Source organism: Balaenoptera borealis, assembly GCF_965194805.1.
Source record: "Balaenoptera borealis genome assembly, contig: HAP1_SCAFFOLD_1819, whole genome shotgun sequence".
In the NCBI taxonomy this organism is placed as follows: domain Eukaryota; kingdom Metazoa; phylum Chordata; class Mammalia; order Artiodactyla; family Balaenopteridae; genus Balaenoptera; species Balaenoptera borealis.
The window spans coordinates 46,491-66,052 of NW_028122430.1; the positions used below are offsets into that span (position 1 = coordinate 46,491).

Sequence of the window (19,562 nt, forward strand, 5' to 3'; positions counted from 1 at the left end):
TATAAAATGGACTCTCTGGGATTTCCCTGGTGTTCCAGTGGTTAAGACTTCGCACTTCCATTGCAGGGGGCACGGGTTCGATCCCTGATAGGGGAGCTAAGATCCCACATGCCAGGTGCTGTGGCCAAAAGAATTTTTAAGAAAGACTCTCCAAGTCCTTAGAATCTTGTTGTGTGATTTTGCTGATAACGCCTTCACTTGTGCTCCCCGAGGCCAGCAGGGAGTTATCTACCACACCCGTGTTTATAGCTGAGGAAACGGAGAACCATGATAAACCAAAGTTAAAAACATTTGAATTTGCCTGTTAGCTCTATGACAAAGGAGAAAGGAGGAGAGAAAGAAAGTGGGTGTTTTGAAAACTGTTTGTAACATTTGTCTGACTTCTGTGATTCTCTCCTGAGTTTGGTGATAGGAGAAGGACCTCACCCATAAACCATCCAGGAGAAGCTCTGTAACTTAAAATCTCTGAAAAATCTGAGTGTGCATATTTTTTCTTTTTAAAATAATAAGTGTACATCTCTAACCATTACGGATTATTTTTAATGCCCATTATTAGACTTAATAAAACTAGTAAGATTATTTTTTAATATAACTCTCATTGTTTCAAAGTTGGTTTGTTCCAGTTAGGATCCAAAGAGTCTGCTTTGCCTTTGGTTGTTGTATAACTTAAATCTCTTATTCTCTAGCATTCCTCCTTCCATTTCATTTTATTTTTTAACGTGCTGTATTTGTTGGAAAAATTGGGTTATCTGTCCTGTAGATTGTCCCCCACATTCCTGGACTTAGGTAATTGCTTCCTTTTGACATTGTTTCTCTTTATCCCATAATTCCTAGAAATTGGATTAGATTCAGGTTGAATTTTTTAGATGGGAACACGTCATCAGTGCTGTATTTTTGTTTCACATCCCAAGGCACCTAATACCAGCTTGTCCTACTTTTGGTTCAGATACACTGTACTTTTAAAGAAACCATCTTATTGCTTTAATTTAAGCCAATAAAACCAAATAGTTATTCTTGGGGAACCTGTGTAAAAAGTGCATAAGAATTGGTTTGTGATTAATATATACTAGGTCCTTGAAAAGTCTGTTCCTATAGCATTTACAAATTAATTAAAAGCATTACTTTGTATTCTCATTTATGCTGTTTATTTGAGGTACTCATGAAGCTGGCATGTTTGACCTTCCTGCCATCCAAACAATGTAAACTTGCCTTTGAGCATTGATCACAGTGATCACAGATGGCAAAAAGATGTTTTTTTATTATATTTTGTCTAGCTACCCTTAATTCAGTATCTTCTCATATAAGAATTAGTTATTTATAGAATATAAATGGCTTTAGTAGCAAGCACATCGCTCATTTAACTGTCTCAGCCTTAGGCTCCCCTCATGGGCTGTAGCATCTTAGAATATTCGTGCTAAATATTGGGTAGTTCTTTTGCAGCAATACTTGATAAACCTACTATATAAATACACGACCTGTAGTTCTTTCAGAGCCCAATGTGATGATTCTAGGAAAAGTCTTCTTTTCTTGGCACCCAAACTGGATTTAACAAATGTTGAAATGAGAGCAGACGGCAATAATTATCTGGTAGTCCGAACCGTTCATTTCTTATACATTTGAGATTTCTGTAACCAACTTGGAACCTTTCAGAATTATTTACTTTCTTCTTTTTTTTTAATATCTTTATCTTGCACGTCTGACAATTATTGGTTCTAGAATATAACATGAAGAGACAGCTCGGAGAAAGAGTTGGTGGGATGAAATGTCTGTCGCACCTTCCTGCGGGACCACAGCCGGCCGTGTGCGCATGCGCGCCGCGCACGCGGTGTGAGCCCTGACGTTCGGGGCACCGCTCGTCACCGAGCAAATGTTTGGCTTAGCAGGATTTTAGGATTAGCTTTGAAGAAGTTGAGACTCTCTGCCTTTTGGAGTGAGGCACATCAGATTAGATTACAGCTTCAATTCTGTTCACTCGGGCCTCCTGAAAGAACTAAAGGGAGGTGGGGAGGGAAGGAAAGACACGTCTTTATAAGCTGTTTTGAAATGAAAAGAGTGTTGAACTTGAGTCAGAAACCAAAGCGTGAGTTCTCCGTGCTGAGTCAGACTGGACCCTCTGCTTCCACACCCCACCTACAGACGTCCTTGTGTCTGTTCCCACTCTTTCCTTCTTCCCTCCTGTCCCCAAACCTCAGATCTCCTGCCCCCTTCTTTTCTTTCTCCTGCCTGCAGACAGCCAGCAGGCACCCTGCCGTCCGCACATCTCCACCCCCTGTGCTTCTCAGCTGACCACCGCGGGCTCCGTCACCAGACCCACCTCCCTCGTGCCCTGCTTTTGGAGGCAGGCGGTCGTTTCTCCGTCTTTACGTCCCTGACCCACTGCGGTATTTCACCCGACTGGCAGTTCTTCCTAAAAGCATTTTCTCCTCTTAAGTGTGAAACAGTACACTCTCTCCTGCGTTTTCTCCTGGTAGTTCTCTCTCTGGGAAGTTTCAGGTATCCTCACAGCTTCGCTTCTCACATATATCAATATATGTGCCGAAAACTTCCAAATCTCTGTCTACAGCTGTGGTTTCTTGCCTGTATTCCAGTCCCTGAAATCCAGCCACTTATCAAGTGTTTCAGCTTCTTGTATCATTTACAGAAGCTTTAAGCCTGTTCAACAAGGAACTTAAACTATTCTCAAATATAAAATCAGAAGGATGAGCTTGTCAGTAGTATTAATCCAGTGATCTCGTCCAAGCTATGAGCCTTCTCCCAGATAAATGTACAAATACACAGAATTTTATATACAATTTGAGGGGCTCACGTACGTCCTGAGATACTTTCTTCGTTGCTATAGGGATGTCCTAGGGACCTCAAGTTAGGATCCCCTCAATGAGATAGTGTCTGAGGTCATTCTCACAGATCAAATAAATCTAGAATTTAAGGCACCTGATAGTAAATAAAAAAGTGAGAGTTGTCTGTACTTGTTCATATCTTGAGAATTACTCAGTGATCCATGATAACTGTAGCCATTTTCTCATTTGCCGCCAGGTACCCCTACCCATCAAGGGACCATTATTAACTTTTAAATAGAAAGATCCTAAAGCAGACTTGCATTTACTGAATTCTGGAACTCAGATGCCATCAAAATGGACTTTATGAGACTTTCTGAGGTTCTCTCGGGGTATAGATGTGGTCCAGTTCTGTGTCTAGAAGTTCGGAGGAGCCTGGGGTTTCAGAGCCTGACAGACTTGGGTTTGTATTCTTTCTCTGGCCTTACGGAGCCCAACCATTTCAGAGAACAGGTTGTTGAGTAGCTTGGTTCTGAGCACCAGGAAAAAGAATGTGATGAATCCTAACTACAGGTAGTTCCAGGTAAATTTTATTTTCTTTTGTTTACCAGGGTACTTGGTGGTAGGTAGAATAACACCAGAGATGGAGAGTAATGGGGTTTCAGCACAACCTTTGACAGAGTCACTCAGTACTGCTTTGTGTAGGATCGCACAAAAGGGCCTAGATGAGACTTTGAATTTATAGCTGACTCATGATTCATTGCTCTGTTGGAGAGAAAGCTTCCATTTTGGATCAGATTTTACCCAATATTTCTATCAATGACTTTTGACTATAGGGAAAGAAACTGGGAGGGATTTCACAAGGTGAATCTTAACAAGTAAACAGACTTTTCATTTAGGTTTTAAAAAATCAAGCACACTGATATTATGTGGAGAAGATAGGGTTTAGTTATCTTACGTGAAAAAACATTCCACCTTTGTTTGCCCATCTTAAGACCACCATCCTTTTGGCTGCAGAGATAGCATTCACATCAAGGAAGCAAATGCCCTTTGATTTGGCACTGTAATCTAGCTAGTGGTTCTCAAAACTTGATTGTGCATCTGAATCCCCTGGGGGAGGGCTTGTTAAAATCTTCATTTCTGGGTTCCACCCCTCCCCCCCCCACACACAGTTTCTGATGCAGTAGGTCTGAGATGGAGCCTGATAATTTGCATTTCTTATAGGTCTCCACTTTGAGAACCGTTGGTGTACCTTAGGTAGCAGTAAGAGCCCCTAGAGCCCATTGATTTGTACGAGAAATGTCTTATTTCTTGCCCATGCAGAGTTTGTTACAGGTGTGACAGTTCTCTGGGGCAGCTTTCCTTCCAGTGACTCTGATCAAGACCGTTTCTTTCAGCCCCATCATCTCAACATAGGAGCCCCTGCAGTAGGGAAAAAAGACTAGAGAATCACATGCCCTTATATTCTGGCTGTGACATACAACACATACCACTGGCCAGGATAGGTCATGTGACCAGACCCACTGGCAGTGTAATCTTCACTGTGCCCCGGCTGGGGGGCGGCGGGGTGGAACTCCAGGCAATGTTTACCATGCCCAGTGCGGTGGCTATGGCATCAGAAGTGGTGTGCCCGGGTTCTCATGGCACTGACTGAAGGTGGGTATTGACACTAGCACTTAGGAGGGTAACCGGAAGGGTGAGGGTCTGGAAACAATGTAAGGAGGAAAAGAAGTTGGAGTCAGAGGGACCTTTGATAGCTGTCTTTAGATACCTGTATCCTCCATAGAAGGACCAGTGCATGATTAATTACAGGGGAGCTGGAGCCTTGTGGGTGAAATACCTACCTGCTTGTCATGGGCAGGTAGATTCAGGCAGCAGCCAAGTGACCACCTGTAAAGGGATGGAATAGAAAGGATGCCTTTCAGACTCACACCGGGATTAAATGAAAGCGTCTGTAGTAATACATGCAGTGGTGGCATAGCTACCAGGAAGTAGGCATTTGTATGCGATCACAGTCTAAAAGTCATTCCATCCATCTGCAAAAAGCATTTCTTCTAACAGGTGATCTAATCTGTAAATTGAAGCAGAACTTGCAGAACAAAGTCATTGTGACCCCCAGTGGAACTGAGTCCAACAGAGTGACCGCACATTTGAATCACCTGGAACACTAAAATCCCAGCACCCATGTGCTCCCCAGGCCAATTTCCTGGGCGATGCTGGGGGTGGGACCTGGCATTGGCATTTTAAGCCAGGTGATTCTGGTGTGTAGGCAGAGTCAAGAGCACTGGTACCACCAGGGACCTGCTGTGGCCCTCGCTCATCTGACTGAAGCACACACCTTTGCTGGTTTATGGTGCAGGGGAGGCTGGTCCCAAGTGCATTTGTTTACGAGACTCCACCTAATGCTCACTGTTGGGGGTGAATGCAGGTGACACAACTCATGGGAAGTTCAATGTTAGTGAGTAGATGAGCAGCTGGGCCTGGAGTCTCACTATTTAATGCCTAATTGGAAACTATTCCAGGATGTCTTAATGTTTCTGTTTCTAATGAGTTTGTAAACCCTTTAAAAAGTCCACAGATCTCATCGCCTCCTTTTTTGGTACTGGTTGCGCGTGATCTGGAATACTTGATATGATTTCGTCTCTTCTGTTGTGAAATACACTTTCAGCATACTCAGAGATGTAGGTGAAAAGGGGGCAATGGCAGAAACGGAAAATGGGAGAATGAAACGATGAGAGTGTCTGGGAGATAAGCAGAGCTACTGATGTGAGCATGCTGTCATTTGCCTTTTTAAATGATGGTGAGTTTCCTGTGTGTGTATACGTTTGTGTGTGTGTTTATGTATGTATTTTTTTAAAGCACCCATCCAACCTGGGTCCTAGCCATGCTTATAAAATATATGATAGGGCATACATTTTTCCCTTAATCTTTCTGAAACATTTTTAGAGAAAATTACGTAATAAAATGTTACATCTCCTTTTTGTTTCTGTCTTCCTGCTTTACTGTGATGTTGATTATTAGTTAAGAATATGAAAATATTGTTTGCAATGAACTGTTTGCAGTTAATTGCCAGATGGTTTCACTTTCATTCTTTTAGCCTTAGAGTTCATCCTGCTGTCATTATGCCTGCGTTACTTAGGAATACGAAAAGGCCTTTAATTAATATGAATGTAAGAAGAGGAATAGATTTTTATCCTGAAACTCAATCTTTTAGCTATGGTGATGTTAACTCTGCCAAAATTATACTACCCTGGCAAGAGGTGAAAAATTCAGTTTCTCCTATCTTTTTGGCTTAGAACTTATTTGTGATTGCTCAGGGTCTCAGAAGTGTATTTAAGTCAGTTGTGTATTCTGCACTACTCCTGGTCAGTTGTTGGTGAAGGATGGTTTCCCACTTGATTGTATGTTTGGCATCAGATTTGAACCCAAGGGTTGAAAGTCACATAAATTAGAGTTTGTATATTAATGCTTTGTGCAAGAAATGTACATCATTGCTGGTTTTAGGAGACTTATTTTTAACTTTGGCCCCTGAAATTGATATTTTATTAATATATTTATTCTTATAATTTAATTATAATTTAATATGTAAAATTTTAGAATATATTTTAATTATATATTTTATATATATATTATATGTATATTTATCATTTAAATTATACATTTATTATCATTTTAGTATATTTTATTTATTCTATTAGTTTATTAGTATAGTTTATATGGTTTTATAAAAGTCTTCTATGTGATTTAAAAACTTTAAATGTAAAAATGTCAAAGTTTTTAGTTCAAAGCATATTGAGACACACCTATTGATGATGTTGGTGAGTTGTGCTGATTTGGAAGGCGGGGTGACGAGATGACAGGGGTTGAGGACTTGCTGCCTGTGTGGTGAGCACCATTTTAATAAGTAGTGCACTTGTGCTTGAAGCAGGCTCTCAGGTGGACGTTGTTACGAATGCCATTTTACAGGCGAGGAATGGAACCTTAGGGAAGGTTGATTTATCACCCCAGGCTCTACAGCTTGTAAGCAGCAGGGGTAGGATTCCAAGCCAGACTCCCCAGTAATGCCGAGCAGCTGCTGTCTGCAGAGCAGGAAAGCTTGATATTCCAGAAACAGCTTACTTTCGTCTCATTGGATCTTTCAATACCGACGTGGAACAGTTAGCAAATGTGTGGCTTTCCATCCATCATCACTTTAATTCAGGCGTTTGGTCTTGATTGAAGTTGGTTATGTCATCCTTAAACGAGCACGTGTCTCTGGTTTAGGGAGAAGGTTGAGTGTAACAGTCTCAGATTCCTTAGCTGGGACCCGGGGCTTTCCTGGCGTGGTCGCAGTGACAGGAGGTGTCGTTAATTCATTTGTGCGGGTCTTCCTGCGGGGTCTCGGGACGCTTGGGGTGGCTCCCCTTTCTTAGAGACTGCCTGCGTTGTGTTTGTGGCTGAGGGGATTGTAGCATGAGTGGGCTTCCTGGGAGATAGAGGATCTTCCTGCAGAAAGAGAGCTCGGAAACCTGCAGAAATGCGTGCGGGAGTCCGCTGCCTGACGCTAGGAGTTACCTACGGCAGAGGCTCTCGGGAGGGTAGAATCAGGATCAGAGTCTCGGCTGATGGTCTGGGTCTGGGGGGTTGGCGCGTGGAGAGGCGGGTGGGACCTGGGTGGGGTCCACCATGGGTAGCTGCGACACCGTCACACTTACTCACACTCCTCCCCTCGATTCGTCCCTTGAAGTTCTGCTCTAAAGGAGTTGGTCGACCCTGCATGGTGAGTTGTTGAGAGTATTCACTACTCACTTCTTACTGATGTCTAGCAGGGAGTGGGCACTGGAGAATAACTTCAATTTAGCAGTGAATATATCTTTCAAAATAGGTAGAAAGCAGCAGGTTTTTATCTTGGGCATTACCTTCCACTTAAAAAGTTTAGGGAATTCCCTGGCGGTCCAGTGGTTAGGACTCCGCGCTTTCCCTGCCGAGGGCCTGGGTTCAATCCCTGGTCAGGGAACTAAGTTCCTGCAAGCCGCCCAGTGCAGCCAAAAAAAAAAAAGTTTAATAATTACTTCTTTGATGTTAGTTTCTAATATATTTCAGTGAAACTATTTTAGCAGACCTATTTTTTTTTGAACCCTGAACAAGAACTTGGAAAGCCCCTGCCTTCCCGGTACAAGGCAATTCTGCCTTGTTTTACTGAACCAAAATACAGTTACAGATGTAGAGAAGGAGCTATGAGATTTGGCACTAAATTCAAAGAAGATGAAAGGACAAGTTGAGTGACCAGTTTCCACTTCTGAAATTTATGAGGGACAGAAAATGAAAAAAAAAAAAAAACCTTCAAGAAAGATTAATAAGTTCTTTTGAAAATGTGACTCAAATAAGACTATGAAGTATTATTCCAAATTTTGTTTATAGCCAGAAGAGATTTTTTTTTTCAGTTGCTTCAGAAGATTTGCTCTTAGATGTAAAACATTTATATCTGCTCGTATGTCCGTTGCAGCTATTTTAGGAGACATTTGTCTGTAAACTCACCAGAGGTTTCTGCAAACAAAGTTGAAGGACTTTAAATATATATATATATTTATTTATTTTTAAAATAAATTTATTTATTTAAAAAATAAATTTATTTGTTTAATTTATTTATTTATTTTTGGCTGCGTTGGGTCTTCATTGCTGTGCGAGGGCTTTCTCTAGTTGCCGCGAGCGGGGGCTACATTTCGTTGTGGTGCGCGGGCTTCTCATTCGGTGGCTTCTCTTGTTGCGGGGCACGGGCTCTAGGCGCGTGGGCTTCAGTAGTTGTAGCACGTGGGCTCTAGAGCGCAGGCTCAGTAGTTGTGGCGCACAGGCTTAGTTGCTTCGCGGCATGTGGGATCTTCCCGGACCAGGGCTCGAACCCGTGTCCCCTGCATTAGCAGGCGGATTCTTAACCACTGCGCCACCAGGGAATCCCTAAATATATATTTATATATGCCCAGTTAAATGGTCTAAAGGATAAGAATGGCTTTCTCTGTGAGCTCCTTTAGTGAACGTTTTCTGATTCACTGTAGGACATGGCATGTTACTGCACATTCCATTGGATATTAAGTGTAAAACCCCAAATTGAAAAATGTACAGGGAATTCCCTGGCAGTCCATTGGTTAGGACTTGGCGCTTTTACTGCCGTGGCCCGGGTTCAATCCATGGTCGGGCAACTGAGATCCCGCAAGCTTCACAGCATGGCCAAAAAAAAAAAAAAAGATGTACAATAAACATAATAACAAAGTAGTAGACAAATGTGTTAAGTCTCAGTCATCAGGTCAGTGAGGTTGCCTCTGAAAGTCTTGTAGGATTTAGGGGCTGGTGGAGCCAGAGCGGAAGCTGCTAGTGGTCCCAATAGAGGGTCCCCAACAGAACCAATTGCCTTGCAATCAGAACTCAGGAGATCAGACCCAGCAGCAGATAACACAGCTTAGTGGTAGATCCCCACACAACTGCCAGAGCATCTCTTGGGAATGCTGTCTGTCTGTCCCGGGTGGACCCTTGTGGGCTTGTCTAAGGTGGAATCCTGAAGCCTTTGGTGTCTCACCTGGGCCTTTGCACACCTGCCCTGCCAGGCCTTGTGGTTCCAGCAAAAAGAGCTGCTTACGGTCCCTGCACACACACCACACTCTTCCTTGTCTTTGCCACTTCAGTTCCCTCTGCCTGGAAATCCCTGTCCTTGGCTCACTGCCTGGTTAACTCCCCGGTGGATCCAGCTCATGGCTTGCAGCAGTGCCCCTGTGCCCGCAGGGCCCCTCTGTGTTCTTCCGCCTGCCTGTGACCACTGCAGTCGTAAACGGGACATCCACTCTTTATTATTTTTTTGTCTTCTTCAGCAGACTGTGATCTTCCCGCTACAGAGCAGGGAGATCCTGGTGAGTAGAAAGTAGGAGCTCAGTTAACACTGTGGAATGAATCAGAGAGCCCTGGGCCCCATGCGGTGCTGGAGAACCAGGCTGTCTGGGCCTTCAGTGTGGCCAGGCCCAGGCTCTGGCTGGTTACTCTCACTCCTTTTTGTAAGTGTGGATGGCACCTGTATTTTTTTACCTTGCCGCCTGGCAGGTGCAAGCCTCTGGCCAAAAGGGGGTGGATCAGTGTGAACTCATTGAACTTAAAGCGCTGGTGCTGCCGACCAGCACAACGGTTTTTTGTTTTTTTGTTTTTTGTATTGGAGTATAGTTGATGTACAACGTTGTGTTAATTTCTGTCGAACAGCCAAGTGATTCAGTTATACGTGTATACATTCTTTTTCATATTCTTTTCCATTATGGTTTATCACAGGATGTTGAATATAGTTCCTTGCAGCGCGGCGTGTCTTTGCACTTGAAGTACAGCTCGGTGGTCCTCTGCCCTGAGAGCGTGCAGGCAGCACCTGGTCAGAGAGGGCTGCCTCCCGCCCCTGCAGGGACTGAGGTGTTCGCAGACGTTCGGGTGCCTGCGGTGCACGGCCCAGCAGGGCTGCTGTGATTTTGGAGACCGAGGAAGACTCTTCCTCCTTGGGCTCTGTTTATCTCTCGAGGTTTAGGAGGTGGAGGCTCCCTGCGTGCCGGGCTGGTGCTGTTGCCAGATGGGAGAAATACGAGACTTGGCCATCTCCGTCTGCTTTGGGTGAATGTACCAGGACTTGCTGGCCTAAGAACATTTGTTATTAAAAACATTGCCTGAAGCCGGGGACTTATTTCCCTCGCTGTCACCAATGAGCAATTTTCCTCCTCTCTGCTTCCACTGCCCCAGACCCAGACTGAAGCCTCCCAGGGTCCCACCCCCTGTTCTCTGTCAAACCTCAGTCCCTTCCTGTGCCCCAGCGTCCCCTCCCTGCCCCTGGCATCCGCGGCAGGCAGATGTAGGTATAGATCCAATGGGCTGAGGCTGGGGGAGGAGAGTATTTTCTTTTATGACCTGAGGTGTCCAGGTTTGCTCTGGGATTGGGTTTCTTCATCGAACCAGATCTGAAAATGGTGGTGAGGCTTTAGAATATTGGTACGGTATTGTGGTGTGATGTGAGGAAGCTTTTGTGTGCTTGCCCAGGAATGCAACATCCATTTGTAATCTCTTTAGGAAAATACGTTCCTGAGTCCAACTGGCAGACCAGATTTTTAAGTTTTAAGAATTTAGCATCTGACTGTGGTGACCTACATGGGTGGGATGGGGCGGGGGGGAAGTCCATGAGGGGGGGAATATATGTATACATATAGCTGATTCACTTCGTTGTACAACAGAAACTAACACAACATTGTAAAGCAACTATACCCCAATAAAAAATTAAAATTAAAATTAAAAAAAAAAAAAAGAATTCAGCACCCGATTCAGTAAGCTGATACTACCTTGAAGCCCAAAACAACCAGAAAATAATTTTACATCCCAAAGTAGGGGCATCAAAGAAAATACAAGGCCATCTTGGCTGTGGTTGACTTGATAAGAATCATAAAGTAGATGGCTCTGGACGGTGACTCAGAGGTCACAGATTCCCACTCAGTGCTCATCCCGTGATCTAGATCCTGGTGGTGTGCGGGGCATGTTCTAAGCACTTCCTGTGAAAGGAAACCATTCTCCTCACTTTATAGTTATGACTTTTTTCTTTTTTTACCCGGATTGATTACTTACTTTGTTAAATAGATTTGGTTCTGAATGATTGAGACTTGGCTCTGTTTTCTATAGAATACGAGAAAGGGATCTAAATCTGGGTTAGCAAACTGGTTCACAGGCCAGCCACCTGTTTTTGTAAATAACTTATTGAAACGCAGCCACGCCCACTCATTTATTCGTCATTGTCTGTGGCTGCTTTTGCACTACAAGGCAGAGTTGAGTAGTTGCAGCAGAGACTTTATGGCCTGCAAAGCCTGAAATATTTACAATCTGGCCCTTTACACAAAAAGTCTGCCAACCTCTGGTCTAAATTTATACTCTGTATATATTTCCCCAAAACCACTCAGTTCCAATTTGTAGAAGCTTGGATGGTTTAGTGCTCAAAAATTATTTTTCTTGATGCTTTCACATGTATGAAGTTTGAGCTTCCTGTGCTGTGTTCATCTAAATACCTTTTGGTTTGTCTATTCTTAGATGTAGTGAAACTGGAAAATCTCACTAGTGTCCTAGATATTAAATTCTCTCAGAGAAGACTAGAATTTATGACCCACAGTATTCCAGATTTCGGAGGAAGGCTACTCTACTTATGTGCAAACAAGACCATTTTCTAAGAGAGCATAGGTGGCTTGGGTGAGCAGGTTTATTTCTTATGATTCACCATCCGTGACTAGGTAATATTCATATAGAGTGAAAACTTTACAGTTTTGTGGGCAAATACTGACTATATCCAGATCTAACATGAATAGATGAATTAAATACTTAATGAAGCATTAATTTTTATTTATCCTGGTGAAAAGTTTCAAGAATTCTCACAATGCAAATTATACCTTTTATTTATTTAATACATATGCTAATGATACGTTTCTTTAGTGAATTTCTTTTTTAATAATCAACTTATTGAGTTATAATTTATATGTAATCTTAGTACATTTTTATTCTGTAGAAAAGCTAGTTTATTTTACAGGAGGCATATATTAGACTATAGAGTTTTCACCTGTTCAGGTTATCAGTCTATACTGTTTTGTTTTTAAAGTCTTTGGTGCCTCTGGGTACTTGCGTATTATAAGAATAATGTACAGGTCTGAAACTATTTAGAACAGGCCATTCATTCATACTTAAGGAGTGTTTAGCTTTACACCATGTTTGTTCTTCCGTATGTATCTTTCTTTTATTCTATAAGTATTTATCAAATTGCATAGCATTTGCTATGAGGGAGCTCAGACAAAGTGTGAAATGTAATTCTTGCCCTTATAGATGCTTATAGTTGGGTAGAAAAAGAAAGGATAAATACTTTTAAAGCTAAAACTAGTTTGAGTTGGGTATGAAACAAGAGTCTTAGGAGCGTCACAAGGTGTTAACGTAATTAAATGCTAAGCGAAGGGTGCATTCAATTCAGATTTCAGCTCAGTACCTGTTGAGGCTCTGTGAATAAAGCGAGCAATAAAATACAGTCCAGCCTTAAAAGAAATCACAGGAGGATAGAGTGAAATTAAAAATTAGAATTGGCTTTGATACGTGGAAGAGAAGAATTAGACTCACATCTAAGGTACAGGGAAGCAGATTTGAGCGTCACTGTTTCATGGGGAATCGGCAGGGTGGGAGATGCCAGGGAAGGCCGCACAGAAGAAACGCTACCTCATACTCTCCACAGAGGTGTTTGGAGGGTGCACAAGAGGAATTTGCCCTGTGTGCAGAGGAGCAGGAAGAGAATGGATATGTGGTACAAACCATCACGGCCTGCCAAGTGACTGCCAGCACGTAGTACCGGAGTGTGATGTTCTAGGAAGGGGGTGATGGGAGGCTGGGACGGGTGAGGTAGGCAAGTCCAACGGCCTCATTCCCTGAAGCTACAGAGAACGCCAGGGGGGCTTTAGGGAGAGAAGGGACACATTGAGATGTGTGTTTCCAGAGGTTCACTCGTAGCTGTGTGGGACGTGGGCAAGAGAAGGAGAGGCAGGTGGCTGGAGAGATCGGGAAGGCCCACGAAGGACCTGAGAGCTGAGCTGGCTGGAGGGGGAAAGGGTGTGAATGCGTGTCCAGGAGAGGGAAGGCTGTCTCAGAAGAGCAGGGAGGAATGTGTCATGGTCTTCAGAAGATGCGGATTTGGGAGGCTTTGAATGGAAGGTTTATAAAGTCCCAGGAGATGTAGTCAAAATGGTGGGTTGAATATTAGATTGTGGACCGTCTCGAAAGCCAAGAAGTTTGGATTTTGCCTTACACATAAGGAGACGGTGCAGTGAAAACCCTGTTGCGTCTGATCTCAAATACTGTGTCGTCTCCCATTACAAAGGATGATCCCGTGTCCCCGCCCCCCGTAAGGGCAGCCCATCCATCTGCACGCTCCATCCAGCCCCCTGTTGGCCACTCGAGGGTGTCACAGCCGCACTTGTCCGCTCTCTCCTGCATCTTTCTCAGCATCATAAAGCTCTGCCCTGGTACCCTTATCCTAGCAAAGCAGCCTTCCCTCACCCCCCTTCCCTACTGCCATTTTTTCTCTCCCTCCGTTTATAATAAGTCTCCCTGGAATCGTTTTCTGTCCTTCTGTTCCCTGCTTCCTTCTCCTGTTTAGACTTTCGTCCCACCACACCACCAAAGCCACTCTTGCCAACCTCTCCAGTGCGTCCGTGTCCCTGAGTGCAGGGGGCTTGGCTTTCTCAGTTGGCGTCTTCGTTGACCTGCCTGACGCACTCGTCTGCTCTGTCCTCCTAGAAGTGCCTTCTTTGCTGGGCCTCTTAAGCACTGTCTTCTCTTGGTTCTCATCCTGCCTCATCGATAGCTCTTCTTGGTCTTTATCATCTTATGAACGTTGATGTGTCCTTTGTCTCTCAGACGGTTCTCATCCAGGCCCATGACTCAGAGTGGCATCTATGTCCTAGTGACTCACAGATCTATATCTGCAGCCAGACCTCTCCCCTGAGATCCGGACTTGACGCTAACCACCTATTTATTTAACATCTCTGCTTAGATCTCCAATGGGCTTCTCACACTTAACGTATCCAAAACGTAACTCTTTTGATTCCTCTCCTTCCCTAATCCTGCTTCTCCCCTGTTTTCCCAACTAGTAACTGGTAACTCTGCTCCACCGATGACCAGGCCAAAGAATTTGGAGTGACGCTTGACCCTTCTTTTTCTCTTCTTTGTCACCTACATTCAGCCCATCCATACATCTACCCTGGAGGTACATACCAAATCTAAGCACTTATCATCACCCTTTTTCCCCAAGCCCAGGGCACAGGATCTCTCCCCTGGAGCCTGTGCCCTGGCTCCCTGCTTCCACACTTGGCAGCCGGGGTGACCCATCTAAACTGTGTCGGTCATATTAGTCCTCTGCTCATACCCTTCAGTGCCCCCTCCTCACAGTCATGGACGATCCGGAGCCCTCACCATGGTGTACAAGGCTCTGTTGTCTGCGCTCTGAGCTCCCCACCTGCCATCTCCAGCCCTCACTGCATAGAAAACTGCAGAAAGGATGTGATCGGGTAGTTCCCCAGGGAAATATAAATGGCTCAGGAGTATGTGCTTAGATGTCCAACATCACTAGGTATTGAAGAGAAACAAAGAAAAGTGCAGTAGAATTTTTACCATTCACTTTGGCAGAGTTGAAGAATGTGACCTGGTGTTGAAGACTCCTGATGAAGAGACACCGACTTAGGTCACTGGTGTCCTTTTTGAGGACGGTGTGGCAAGAAGGGTCACAGAGCCTTAACATTTTTACAACTTCTAAACTAGAAAGTCTGTTTTCAGAAATCTATCCAAAGGAAATAATTGGTTGACTATAGAAAATTTTATCTGTAAAAGTTGAAAAGTTGAAACAATCTAAATCATTAATAGAAGATAGTTAAATGGATTATGGTCCATTTATACAATAGAATACAATGATAGATTAAGAAGAATGTGGAATCATCAAAATATGTGTAGCTGTGTGTGCTTTACAAGCAAAAAATCAGGTGACAAATCAATGTGTATAATATAGACTCATAAATACACGTGAATCCGTGTATCCAGAAAAGACATGGGCAGGATATATAGCTAGAAATTGATAGTGGTTACCTCAATAGGTGAGATTAGAAACAATCTCATTTTCTTTTATTTTGCAATAACCATTTGTTATTTTTATAATTGGCAACAATAAGAGAAAGAAAGTGAAGGCTGCAGCATCTAGATGCATCGTATTACTTCACTTTGATCTGGAAGCTGCCAGGCAGGAGTTCCTTCAGTTTCCCAGTCCCTTCTTCACCCACCCACCACTGGCCGTGTAAACATTGCACCTGTTTATGGACAGAGCCTTACCTCCAGTCACACCGGAAGATGTGCTCTTCCTTCTGTGTGAGTCCCTCCCTGTCTCCCCACCTGTGTCCTCAGTGTCTTTGTTTTTTAGAGGCTCTTATCAGGATTTAAACATGCCCGCGTCTCACCCATCTTCCAGAAACAAGCAGTGCTTGCTCTCTGGCCAGGACTTTATGGTAAATTTGTTATTCTATGATCACCTTGTAGAACATGCTCAAATTTTTCCAGCAGATAATTGTGTATTCAGTTATTTTTTTCTTTTATTCATTTACACAGTGAATGTTTACTGAGTGTTTTCTGTATGCTGAATGCCAGGGCTATAAGGATGAATGATCCACAGCTTCTGTTTTCAAGGACCTTACAAGAGAGTGAAATTCCTCCTGAAATAAAAAAAAAAAACCAAAAACAGAGTTCAGGGCTTTTCTTTGGAGGAAGAGGCACACCACATAAATAGGTATTTTATCTGTTAACTGAAAAAATTTTACCTTAATACCATTAGTCATTAGAGAACTGCAAACTAAACCACAATGAAATACCACTAGCCACCCTTGATAATGGCTATAATAAAATAAAATAAAATGGCAATACCAAATGCTGGGAAGGCTGTAGAGCCATTGGAGCTCTTATCCATTGCTGGTGGAAAAACAGAGTACGGCCATCTGGAGGACACTTTGACAGTTTCTTATGTCATTTACCATAGGACCCAGTAATCCCATTCCTAGGTATTTACCCAAGAGAAATAAGATCATATGTTGACACCAAAACCTGTCCATGAATGTTTATAGTTTATACTGTAACTTTAATAATTTTCCAAAACTGGAAACAACCTAGAAGTCCTTCACCTGGTAAATGGATAAACAAACAGGGGTCTGTCCGTACAACGGAACACTCGATGGAGCTGCCGATGCGTGATGCCGAGTGAGAGGTGCCAGGCTCCCAAAACCACACACACTATACTGCATGGTCCCATGTACATGACAAATGGAAAAAGCAAAACTGTAGGATGGAAAACAGATCAGTGGTTTTCAAGAGTTGGGTGTAGGAAGGAGAGGTTGACTCTAAAGGGGCACGTGGGAATTTGGGGGGTGATCGAACTGTTGTTCTATGTCTTGATTGTAGTGGCACTTACTTAACTGTATCCGTTTCCCAAAACTCATTAAAAAGTGAATTTTACATTTCGTAAATTAATACCTCAGTGAACCTAAGATCTTTTTGAGGCAACAGAAAAAAATTTTTTTTTTATATGAGCTATATTCACATGGTTCAAAAATCCAAATGATATGAAGGAATGCAGTTAAAAGCCTCATTTCTACCCTTGCCACCCTTGAAGTTTCTCTCTGCCAGTATCATCCTATCTGCATCTGTGTTCTCATTTTTACCTCTTTCTAACACAGAACACAGCTTATTAATATAATTTTCTGCACCGGTTCTGTCTCCATGTAATTTATGTTACAGTTCTTTTCATATCAGTGCTTTGAGATCTTTCATTCTTTTCTACAGCTGCATGACAAGAATATTGTTTTGAGTACATATCATTTATTTAACCATTCCTCCTTGGATGGACCCACATTTTTTCCCATCTTTTCCCCTTACACACGGTGCTGCAGTGAATAACCTTGTGTGTACAGTCAGTTCTGCTGTAACGCCTGTGTTCAAAACACAGATTTGTTCCAATGTAGTTGATACATCAGGGAACAATTGAAGCATAATGTGAATTCTGAGTTTGCTCGTGTGATTCCATCCCTGAGAAACACTAGGTGAGCACAGAAAACCGTGCAACAGAGTTGTGTAGGAATACACCTGACACAGTTGTGCACACACCTTCTGCCTTCACCAGTGACCTCATCTCCCCGTGGGCTGAGTCACACAGGTCCATACCTCCAATTTCAGATAACCCTCCTTACACCACTTCACAAAAACTCAAGCAAGCCCCCTGGCGCTCACTTCCACAAGCAAACTGAAGGTCTTTTTCAAGGTAAAGTGCCACATTTTTTGCAGCACCTAATATTTGTTTCTTAACTGTTTAACGTGTGTAAATCCATGCTACTTTAGTTTTTATTAAATGAGTCATTGGCAGTTTTTGAATGTTATGCCCTGAACTTCATTGTTGCTGGAAGTCTTGTGGGTTTTGTTGCCTGATTCTGCATAGTTCAGTGATTTAGAGCACGTGTTCTATGTATGTTGTGTTACATCAGAACTGACTGTACCATGTGTGGGTTTATTTGTAGAATAGATTCCCAAGTGGAAGGGTCCAGGGTTTTAGGAGTTAAATTCTGAGGGATTGCTGCTGTGGTAGGCGTAAATTATGCAGTTGGTTTGGTTTTCCTTTTTCATAAAAACCGCTATGATAGAGCTGAAGGATGTGTGTCAGCGTGCTTTGGGAATAACTTCACTCCCATTTAATCTTAAACTTGTGGCTGTTCCTGGGTGTGTGCTGGTCGTCAAGGAGGCCCTGTGCATGTTGGTGTGAGGCAGATATCTCGTGGAGGAGGGGATCTCAGAAGAGATGGAGATGAGTGGGTGTCTGGCCAGATGGGAGTGTGAAGTTGTGGCTTTTCTCCCTCTAACTTCTTCAGAGTCACCTGAAACAGAGGCCTTCAAGCCAAAAGACAGGAAGGGACTGGTTATCCGCATGGAAATGTCTGATCGTGAGAGCGCCCGCATCCACCAAGTGCCATCCGAAAAGAATGGCTTTCAGAGGCATTTTAAATCCCAGAGCTCAGACCTGAGCCCAGGGCTGGGGCATTTAGAACAAAGGAGTTTGTTTGGTAAGAGCAGTTAATAATGCTTTCTGGGGCTTCCCTGGTGGTGCAGTGGTTGAGAATCTGCCTGCTAATGCAGGGGACACGGGTTCGAGCCCTGGTCTGGGAAGATCCCACATGCCACGGAGCAGCTGGGCCCGTGAGCCACAACTACTGAGCCTGCGCGTCTGGAGCCTGTGCCCCGCGACGGGAGGGGCCGCGATAGTGAAAGGCCTGCGCACCGCGATGAAGAGCGGTCCCTGCACCGCGATGAAGAGTGGCCCCCACTTGCCTCAACTAGAGAAAGCCCTCGCATGAGCCGAAGACCCAACACAGCCAAAAATAAAATAAAATAAATAAATAAAGTAGTTATAAAAAAGAAAAAGTGCTTAAAAAAAAAAAAAAAAAGAGGGTTTGTCTTATATATCCTCATAAAAAAAAAATAATAATAATGCTTTCTTTCCTAAAGGACACAAAGATAAAAGAGTCAAAAATTGGAGATTAGAGAGAAAGTTTAGGGGGTGTACCCAAGTGTTGTATTTGATATTTTACTCTAAAGTTCTAGCAAAATTTTCAGACCCTGCCAGCTTATTAGTTCACTATTTCTTTAAAGAGCTCTATTTAAGAACAAAATAATTTATAATTCATAAATTTCTTTTCTGATTTTAGTTAACTATAAAAAGTCCACTTAAGGCCCTGGTTCTGTTATTATCAATTTATGCAGCCTTGGAGCCAGCAGAAGTAAAGGACGTTAAAAGTCTTGAAAACAGAATGATGATAGACTTTTACACTTTCTTTCTTCCTTTTTTTAAAAATTATTTATTTATTTATTTATTTTTGGCTGTGTTGGGTCTTTGTTGCAGTGCGCGGGCTTCTCATTGAAATGCCTCCTCTTGTTGCGGAGCACGAGCTCTAGGCGCGAGAGCTTCAGTGCGGCACATGGGCTCAACTACGTAGTTGTGGCTCGCGGGCTCTAGAGAGCAGGCTCAGTAGTTGTGGTGCACGGGCTTAGTTGCTCCGCGGGCAGTGGGATCTTCCCGGACCAGGGCTGGAACCCATGTCCCCTGTATCGGCGGGCGGATTCGTAACCACTGCGCCACCAGGGAAGTCCTACACTTTCTTAATACTGTTTTTTTCCCATGTATGTTTGATTAAAAATTGCTTCCTGTGT

General features: G+C 43.3%; 1 protein-coding gene across 3 annotated transcripts in view; it reads left to right on the forward strand.

Annotated features, from left to right (window-relative positions):
• The window catches only part of ZNF532 (zinc finger protein 532), a 66,239-nt gene that overhangs the window by 37,655 nt on the left and 9,022 nt on the right, over window positions 1-19,562 (forward strand). Inside the window, exon 7 of one of the 3 annotated variants that reach the window (XM_082409332.1) lies at window positions 18,227-18,394. The exons of the other annotated variants lie outside the window; for them this stretch is intronic. Within the exon in view, the coding sequence (XP_082265458.1) occupies window positions 18,227-18,379 (153 nt within the window). The 3' untranslated portion in view covers window positions 18,380-18,394. Of the gene's footprint in view, window positions 1-18,226; window positions 18,395-19,562 lie in introns of those variants that run through there. 3 annotated transcript variants of the gene reach the window in all.